This window comes from Ascaphus truei, chromosome 3 (assembly GCF_040206685.1).
Source record: "Ascaphus truei isolate aAscTru1 chromosome 3, aAscTru1.hap1, whole genome shotgun sequence".
In the NCBI taxonomy this organism is placed as follows: Eukaryota; Metazoa; Chordata; class Amphibia; order Anura; family Ascaphidae; genus Ascaphus; species Ascaphus truei.
Window position 1 is genome coordinate 7,742,592 of NC_134485.1, and position 10,058 is coordinate 7,752,649.

Genomic DNA, 10,058 nt, shown 5'->3' on the forward strand with positions numbered 1-10,058 from the left:
CAGTCCATCCCGAACAATGAAACAATTAACTAATTCACGCCTCGAGCAGAACAATTCAGCATGTGAAAAAATATACAAAGAGCCAACCGGAATACAAACTTTAAAACCAAGGCTAGCCCTGACCTCCCTCAAACACACAATACAATATCAACAATGACATCTATCTAATTTTAAAATACTTTAAACTCACAATAAAGCATAGCAGCATAGACAAATTATTTTAAAACACATCAAATCAAGCTTTTAAAACAACATCATTTCTTACCCTGTATGTATATATCTCTCTAGACATATATACATACATACATACAGTGGCAAGAAATGATATACCACAAAAAAAAAAAACACATGTTAAAAAAGCTTTTTAAAAAATTAACAAGTTAAATAAAATACATTTCTTTAGTTCACTTACCATTACTTGCCCCCACCGACTCCCGTTGCGCAGCTTACTCACGAACCAATCCACGAACAGGAACCCATAAAATAAAAAACCATAAAATAATAAACATTAAACTAAAAATCCAAATCAATCCACGGGTCTTCTATTTGTAATCCATCTTTATCTTCATCTGTATTCTTCTTTCTTCTATCTTCTTCCGGGCGAGGCGGGGTCTTCTTTCCATCTGCGGCCACGCCCTGGTCTTCTTTCTTCTCCGGAGGTCCTTCCTCCGCGGCGTCTGGCTTCAAAATGAGACGACATAGGATTTTAAAGGCCTATGACGTCACATTTTCATCATATGGTTCCCACGGCCCTGATTGGGCCGTGAAAACCATGTGATTTGGCCGATAAAAATTAAAATGATGACGTCACTTAAAGGCAATGACAGCACAGCCAATCAGAATGGCTTTGCTTCAATTGCCTTTAAGATGACGTCATGAAAAGACACATGGCCGCCCTCACATGGTATGGTAGCCAGTCAGAGCGTGGGAACTCCATCCCTACTCTGATTGGTTCAAGTACCATGTGACAGGCTTTCAATGACTTCATATCCGTTCTTCCCCAAGCCTCTGTCACAGATGTGCGAGATGGCCTATAGTATCATTGATGTGCATATACAGTACTGTATGTGTACAGTACTGTATGTTAGGGGTTATAGGGGTTGTTGTTATACAGTATATATATATATATATATATATATATATATATATATATATATATATATATATATACTGCATTACAATTCATGAATTTATGCCATCTGGCGGACACGCGAAGCATTGCAGCCTAGTAAATCCTGAACCATTATAAATTAACACATCAACCGCGCATCAGCCGGGCATGCGCCTGGCTGGGAGCCCGGCATGCTCCGGGTGAACAGTGTGGCATTCCAGGAACATGCCAGGTACAAGCCGGTGATTACTTCGAATAAAAGCTGCCGCTGCTGTATTAGTCACTCCTGAGGAAGTCGCCAGAGAGAGCGACGAAAAGCGTAGAGTGTTCCAGTCCAACAGCCACGAGAAGGGGGACACGAGAACTCCACTGTAACCATCTGATCCGGAAGTCCCCGGCGCACCGGAAGTGACGCAGCGGGAGCCTGGGAGGCTCTCGGCGTGCCGGAAGTGAAGGGACGAAAGCTCCGGTGTGGATTCAAGTGTTTCCAGAGAGAGCAGAGGTGACTGAGTACCCAGAGGAATCGCGAGCCCCAGGGATATCCGTCAACCGCTACCTATGAGTGCCCACATCGACCGTATGAAGTGTAAGCCTTGAATCATGTTTTGATATTATAATTGTTTTACCTCTACACTATATGGTCTCTCTTTTTTCTCCTTTGGAGGTTGTGATTGGTGGCTGCTGTTTACACAGAGGGCACATCCACCCCTTAAGTTGGATGACTGTCTAATTTGATTACTTAAAATGTGAGTAGTCATTTTGGATGAATTTTCACTTTTTTCACTGTTTAAACATTTTTGCACTATGATATGTTTTCTATTCTATGACTTCGAGACGAACTCCCCTGACGCTTTGAAAATTATCCACGAGAAGACAAGTGAAACAGTCTTTTTTCAAGGGTTGTAGTTTATTTTGAGGTTTTTTTCACCTTATATATGCACTTTAAATAGGCACGTGCACTATCACTGTTTTTTTGCATTGTCACTGATTGTATTAATCACAATATCACTGTCACAATAGTGGTCGTTATTATTATATTTTAGGTTTGTTTTGAGCGCTATTGTTATTGTTTTCCTCACACTTTGATGGCGTCAGACAGACCCTGCCAAAAAGCTGCGGAGAGTGAGTCATCGTTCCAGGAGGTCTCCGCCGCGATGGTCCGGAAGTCCAACGCATACTCGGCGACAGGACGAGTACCCTGGGAAATATGAAAGAGAGAGGAATCTGCCGTAATTTGGCGACCAGGCGTATCAAATACTTGCCTAAATTCTCGGAGAAAGCGAGGATAGTCACGCGTCATGGCAGGCTCCCACTCCCAGATGGGGGATGCCCAGGCTAGGGCCTTTCCGTTCAAGAGAGAAATAATATAAGCCACCCTTGAGCGTGCAGTAGGAAAGAGCGATGGGGATAATTCAAATTGAATCTTGCACTGATTAAGAAACCCTCTGCACTCGTGGGGGTCCCCTGCATAGCGGTTGGGAGCTGGGAGACGAGGATCCAAAGCCACGGAGGAACCCCGAGAGGGAAACGCCACAGCTGCCATGGCAGAGGGGCCTGGGGAATGCTGCAATGAGGAGAGTCTTGAGAGCTCCAGCATCATGGAGGCAAGCTGCGCCTCTAGCTGGAGAAGTCGCTGCATGGTGCTTGGTTGCTCAACCTCTTCGGGGTCCATGTCTGTGGGGCTGAGCATAATGTCACGCTGTGCTCACCACGGACAAGGAGGGACCCCGAAACTGAGGTGAGAAGAGTAACACCTGCACCCACAGCTACGCGGACACGCCTGGAAAGTGGAAAATAGGCGTCTGGAACCGTACGGGAGTATAAGATAAAGTAAGATACTCACCGGACGAGAAGGGAGGTTCCAGAAGGATAGTTGGTACCGAGAGCCTGGGGTCCAGAGCCGGGAAGTAAATCGGAATCCGTAAGCCGAGGTAAAAGGTCGGAGAGTTCAGGAGGTCAGGATACAAGCCAAAGGTCGAAGTCCAGAGCGGATCCACAGCCAAGCCGGTTCGGTACACAAAAGATCACTAGGGAAGACAAAGAGACAAGAGCTAAGGCAGGCACGACCGTGGGTAACACAGGTCACACAAAGCTATGCTCAGCCAAAGAAGGAATGGCTGAGCAAGGTATAAATAGGAGGAAGGACCAATAGGAAGCGGGGGAGTAACGAGGGAGTGGCCCTAGGGAAGATAGGGATTGGAGAGGACATGATTGCCACAGCAGCGCTTGATGCGAGGCTTGTGGACGGTGCATGCGCATCAGGTGTGTGCGCCGCGCGGGAGAGGTATGCGCGGCCTGAGCTGGGGGCGGGAACTCCTCCTGTGTTCGTGCGCGCGCATGCGCAAGTTCAGCAACCACCGCGGGGAGCGAAAGGGAAGGAGGATCCTGCCCGCGGCGGCGAGGCAGTAGAGCCGGAGAGGATCGGGTGAGTAAAGTCACGGGAGGAACCCCCTTAGAGAGAGGTGTTCCCCCGGACCTTACAAGCACATCATTTACAGTAAACAATAATAGATAGATATACTGTATTATATAGTAATATAAATAAACAGAAATAACCATAATGTTAGATAGATCTATACTATATAGTTATATTAATACTGTATGCAGCAATATAAACAATAATAGATAGATATACTGTATTATATAGTAATATAAATAAACAGAAATAACCATAATGTTAGATAGATCTATACTATATAGTTATATTAATACTGTATGCAGCAATATAAACAATAATAGATAGATATACTGTATTATATAGTAATATAAATAAACAGAAATAACCATAATGTTAGATAGATCTATACTATATAGTTATATTAATACTGTTTGCAGCAATATAAACAATAAAAGATAGATATACTGTATTATATAGTAATATAAATATACTTACGCGTTAGTTACCATTGGTGTCCTCGTGTGTTGTTTGGTCTTTCCATGTGCATGATAGCACACGTTGGTGGTTGATGGCACAACGAGGTCAGAAGCAGTTAACCAGCGTTGGATATCTGCAATTCGATATCCGCTCGTGTACATCTCCTTCATTCTCATGCTGAGATCCTTTGAAATCTTTTTAACAGGCATTGCTGCGAGTAGAAAGAAATACAAACACAAGGTCACTTTCTCCATCCCTCTTCGATGACGCAGCCGCTTCTCATCTCCCGGAAATCCACAGGTCACTTTCTCCATCCCTCTTCGACGACACTGCCGCTTCTCTCCAGTGAACCCCCATCTCATCCTCTGTAGCACCCATCCACCCAGATGTCCACAGCACCCCATGCACAAGATCCAGCTCCTTAGACCGCATGCTGAATGGGTTAAGTGTCGATTTTCCCGGGAACTCTACTATGCTGGTAAAGATAGATCTTCTTTTAGAGACCATGCTAAATATGAATCAACGGATGGAGAAGATGGATCAACGGATGGAGAAGATGGATCAACGGATGGAGAAGATAGAGACTGACATAGCGGGGATACATAATTTGCTCGGAGTTTATACCACTGTATCTCCGACGCCAGAGCAGGGGCGTGGCATGGATGGGATGAATGGGACCTTCGAACACCTTCCATCACCAAGCGCACCCCCTCCACCAGAAGAATATGTGTACATGTATGCCGTTGACGAGAATGACATGACAACCCCGTCAAGACCACGCCAGGAGACAACACGGCGACCAAGACAGGAGGAAAGCATCCTCCTAGACAACCTACCCTCGCCCTCCGCCACAAGCACACCCGCTCCCAGAAGAACACCCGTTCCCAGAATCCAACCCACATACGTTTGCATCGATACGGTACCAGACATCATCATGCGTGAGTTGCCCAATCCATTTAGGGAGAAGTATAGGGTGATGAGTGCTGGTTTACCCCAGAAGTATGCCATGTTAATTTTCAAGCACCACATGTCCTACTTGGTGTTCTGCGGGTGGGCCAACAATGTAAACTACGAAGGAAATCGCGAAAAAAGGGCGCTTCCTGAAAATTTAAGAAGGACTATTGTGGAGGAATTGCGGCGCTATTTTTCAATTACAGATCCTGTGATGAAAATAATGAGAGACGCCATTAATGGCATTTTGCACCATACAAGGCACCGGCCCTGGAAGGACAATCTAGTGGGGGTCGAATTTGCGTGACTGTTCAAATGTTGTTTATTTTTTTACTTATTGCTTGTTTTGACTTGTATTAATAAAGAAATGTTATTACTTACACAAGACCTGCACAACTCCAGTCCTCGAGGGCTGCAAATAGGCCTGGTTTTCAGGATCTGAAAACCGGGCCTGTTTGCGGCCCTCGAGGACCGGAGTTGTGCAGGCTTGACTTACTGTACTGTACACCATCCTACTGTAAATGTTTTGACTTTCTGTACATAAATGTTTCTACTAGCAGTAAACCATACACCTGTTAATGTTTTGAATTGCTGTACACTTTTTGTACTTACTCCACCAATAAAAGAAAATGTTGATTTGTTTTAAATTGTTCCATTTTCTCCTTTTATACTGTAACAAAATACAGCGTTTCTAGAACATACAGTACAGTACTGTCCAGGCATACTGTACTGTATACTGTAGGCATGCTCAGTACTGTACATCACAAGAGTATTAAAACAGTACATGCTGTACGGGTATAGAATACACATATGTACTGGAATACATGTAGAATACTGTAAATGCATACTTTTTATTTTTCGGGTTTATTATACATATATATAAAAACACGTATTGTATACGGTATGAAAACAACAGCATACTGTTTCAGGTTTTCTATGAAGCTCGGGAATATAATGTGTGGTGCTAAGAACCGTATATAGTCAGGGTAATGATGATAAATCCTGTATGAGGTCTGGGATGTATCTTGATTGTAGGGAGGGTACTGGGTGTGGTATCCTAGGTGGTAAGCCAGCATAGATGGCACTCAAGTTGTCCAGGAATCCAAAGGCCAATAATCACCCCAATACATTATACCCTAATCCCTTAGTAGAATGATATAACCATGTAGCAAGCAGGAAACACTCACGAGTCTGCTGCAGCGTCCATGTTGTTCCCATCGGACCTTCAAGGTGCGCCGCCGTCCGTGAAGATAGAATGCAATAGAAGAGAGAAATGGTAGAGCACAACCGGAATCTATCCAAATGCCTTGATACAGTGCTCTGTGTAGCACGAAACGTGTTGGTAGGGTAATGCCTTGCCCCCTTTTCCCATGACTTTTAAACCCTTTTATGAATGACGCACTTTCCTCTTTCTATGAAGCTCTCAGTTATTCTATCCTAATCAATAACAACGGCCACTACACTGTAGACTCCGGTACGTGTTTTTTTAAATCCGATTCAGCAATGTGCAGGCATTGTTACACAAAGCGATATTATCCATCGAAATCCCTCCATTTGCCGTTTTCCGCATGAGATGACAAAGTTTTCTTTTCTGAGGAAAAACAAAAGTACAAGTTTTAATGTAATGGTCAGTCCCCTAAAGAAGTTCCCACAGTCAGTCCCACCAATAATTTTCTCGGGGGGGGCGTCTCCTGTTCACATGCGCATGCGCCTACTGTCGATATGATGACACGCATATGCGTTTCAAGAAGGTTCCAATGCGCATGCGCCTAGCTTTCCACCAATTGTTCAGTATCTACTGTAGAAGCTGCTCAGCCAATGATATTGCTTACAGGAGAATCGCTTGACTGTGCATTGATATTGATATTTCTTAAAAAGAATAAAATACGGCAACATTACTCACCATAGACTTTGCGAAACAGCTGGCGCCGAGCCACTGCCAGTCCCGTATTCTTGATTATACACGTAGTTGATAGGTGACAGTGGGACTACTACACCTGTAGTTGACAGCTGTTGAGGCTGGAAATCTAAGGTACATGCAAGCTTGCTGGAATCTGTACGTGAAATCCGGCACAGGCTGCAGGTATCCGTGCGGGAACAGATAGCAAAGGTTGCCGGTCACCAGGTTTTCACTGACGGTCAGACCGTTATTGGAAGCTGGCGCTGTCGCTGGTGCATTGCTTGCCAGCGACTGACGTTTCTTAGTTGGTTTTAACATGACCAACTAAGAAACGTCAGTCGCTGGCAAGCAATGCGCCAGCGACAGCGCCTTTTGAAGTATCCATGATCAAAGATACTTTAAAAATCTGGTGCTACACATCAATACCCTCCTGCAACTTTAATACCGGGTGCGGGATCAATACGAAAAAAACACGTATCGATACATAAATTTTTCCTTATTGCACGCTTCTACATACTGTATGAGCATCTGGTGAAAATTTGTAAAAGTCAGAGTTATCGATAAAATACTGATAAATTTGACCAACAGTTGCCATCTTATCATCTGTTGCATTAATCGCGGCCCATATTAAATAAGCGTACGTTCTGTCGGGTTTTTGGAACACGGACTGCGGCGGTGTACTCATCTCGGAACTCTCAGGACAATAGAACACCAGACACTGCGCATTTAGTTTTAATATGAAAAGCCTAAATTGATACATTATTGTAACATCTTCAGTACCAAGGTCAATTTACAATAGACCACTGTGGTATTTTTTTAAACACCTGCAAGTCGACACATTACTGAAGCGCATGCGCATTACAATCCAAAGCAGGGGGTCCCCGGACCTGAAAACCATGCGGTTCAGCTACGGAGACTCCCGGCACATCTACACTATGAATAAAAATGTTATTAAAAATATTTGTTTTCCGGTGACATTTGCGCAGAGAGGCGGATCTCTTTTTGCTGCAGACAGATCTCGGCGGGGGAGCCCTTCTCGGCAGGCAGACCATCTCGCCACAGACAACTCGCCATGTTTGGAAAAGTTGCTCTCGCATGTATTCGGGCCTTCCTGCATGCTGTGACAGCAACTCACCAAAAACATGGCGAGTTCAAACCCCTGGCGAAAGTGCTTTTTCAGGGATTACTGCATAGACCCCTAGGTCTGGCTACATCTGCCACGGGATGCCACGGTCAGTTCCGCGTCAGTTCTGTGTCAGCGGGAAGATTAGGTCTGGCTACATCTGTAGGTGAGACAGTTGAGAGGTACTAAAAAACATGGACCCTGATTCACAAACCTCCATTAACTCAGTGCTAATAACGGGATGTTATAATAATAATTAATGAACATTATATTCTCTGATGTTAATGCATAACCAAAAAGCTAATTGTGTGCAAAAATAACAGCCATTGTATATCTCATTAGCATAGGCTTAATGTCATGTGAATTTAGCACGGCCTCACCTCATCTTTAAGGAAACATGACTCTATTTAAGTACCCGTTTATCTCTTACCTAAAGGTGACACTGCTCCCATGCAATATACTGTAGGTTTGCTGGAGATGAGATAAATATAACATATATAGCAAAGAAGAGTCTTGCTCTCTCCCTCTCTCCCCTAAATAACGTCAGGTTATATCCCGGTGTCGTTCTATAACGAAGCTCCTTGGATAGAGTACAGTAGGTGTAAAGGGGACACCTCTTTTGCATATCCTTCATTACATCAGTGAGTATGACTGAATGCAAACAAATAGTTTTCTTTATTTATTTAGAGGATTTAGGATTAGGAAAAGCTTTGTAATATCAGGAGGAAGTCAATGACAGAAGCTGCAGTGCAGCTAGTTACTCAAGAGACAATAGAAGCCATAGAGGAACATGAACCAACTTTGCTGTCTGTAGTAGCATTCTTTGAAACAATATTTTGGGGGAGTTTGTGGGTGAAATTACAGGTAAAGGTGACCTTAGTGTATTGTGTATATTATTTTAGTACAAAGCATTGTGAACACAGTTTACTGTATAAAAATGTTAATGTTGATTTTCTGCAGATGCTGAAAATTGTGTGAAGTGCCCTGAAGATCAGTGGTCCAATGAGAAGAGAGACATGTGCATCCCCAGAACTATAGAGTTCCTTTCTCATGAGGATCCCCTAGGAGGTTCTTTAACTTCTCTTTCCATTATATTCTGCATAATCACTTCTTCAGTGCTGGGAATCTTCATAAAAAATCATAAGACACCTCTAGTTAAAGCCAATAACCGAAACCTCAGCTACATCCTCCTCCTCTCTCTCATGTTGTCCTTCCTCTGCTCCTTGTTGTTCATCGGACGTCCTGTGAAGGTGACCTGCCTGCTCAGACAAGCTGCCTTTGGGATTATTTTTACAGTGTCAGTCTCTTCTGTTCTGGCAAAATCCGTCACTGTTGTCATCGCCTTCAATGCCACAAAGCCTGGAAGCAAGATAAAGAAATGGGTGGGGAGCAGAGTATCCAGCTGCCTGGTCCTTCTCTGCTCACTGGGGGAGGTTGTGATATGCATGGTGTGGCTGGTTCACTCTCCCCCATTCCCAGACTATGACACACAATCTGACACTGGGAAGATGATATTACAATGTAACGAAGGGTCTGTCGCTGCATTCTACATTGTGATTGGTTACATGGGATTCTTGTCCGTGTTAAGCTTTATTGTTGCTTTCCTAGTTAGGAAGTTACCTGCCAGTTTCAATGAGGCCCAGCTGATCACTTTCAGCATGCTGGTGTTCTGCAGTGTTTGGGTCTCCTTCCTCCCAGCGTACCTGAGCACCAAGGGCAGAAACACGGTGGCTGTGGAGATATTCGCTATCCTGGCTTCCAGTGCAGGATTGCTGGGCTGTATATTCATTCCCAAGTGTTACATTATCCTGCTCAGGCCTGAGCTGAACACCAGGGAACATGTCATTGGGAAACACTGACATATTTCTTACTCTGAAAATATGCTGTGAGGCTGTTTGTCTGTGTCAGTGCCGCCCTTTCTAAATGAATGGAGCACTAACACAGAGAAGCAGCTTCACAGCATATCAGATAAGGCACGTTGTGTCCATAATAATATTACATTATGTGCACCCTTTCCTTTCCAGTAGTGCAGCTGGACAAATATGGGCTATAATATACTGTAATAAAGATTTATTATTAACCAATGTGCATGTGATTA

At 43.9% G+C, this 10,058-nt stretch overlaps 1 protein-coding gene across 1 annotated transcript in view; it reads left to right on the forward strand.

The window, feature by feature from the left end:
- The window catches only part of LOC142490610 (vomeronasal type-2 receptor 26-like), a 117,113-nt gene extending 107,294 nt beyond the window's left edge, over positions 1-9,819 (forward strand). The window contains exon 4 of the mRNA XM_075593027.1: positions 8,921-9,819. Within this exon, the coding sequence (XP_075449142.1) occupies positions 8,921-9,819 (899 nt within the window). The remainder of the gene's footprint in view (positions 1-8,920) is intronic.
- Positions 9,820-10,058: the final 239 nt, after the last annotated feature.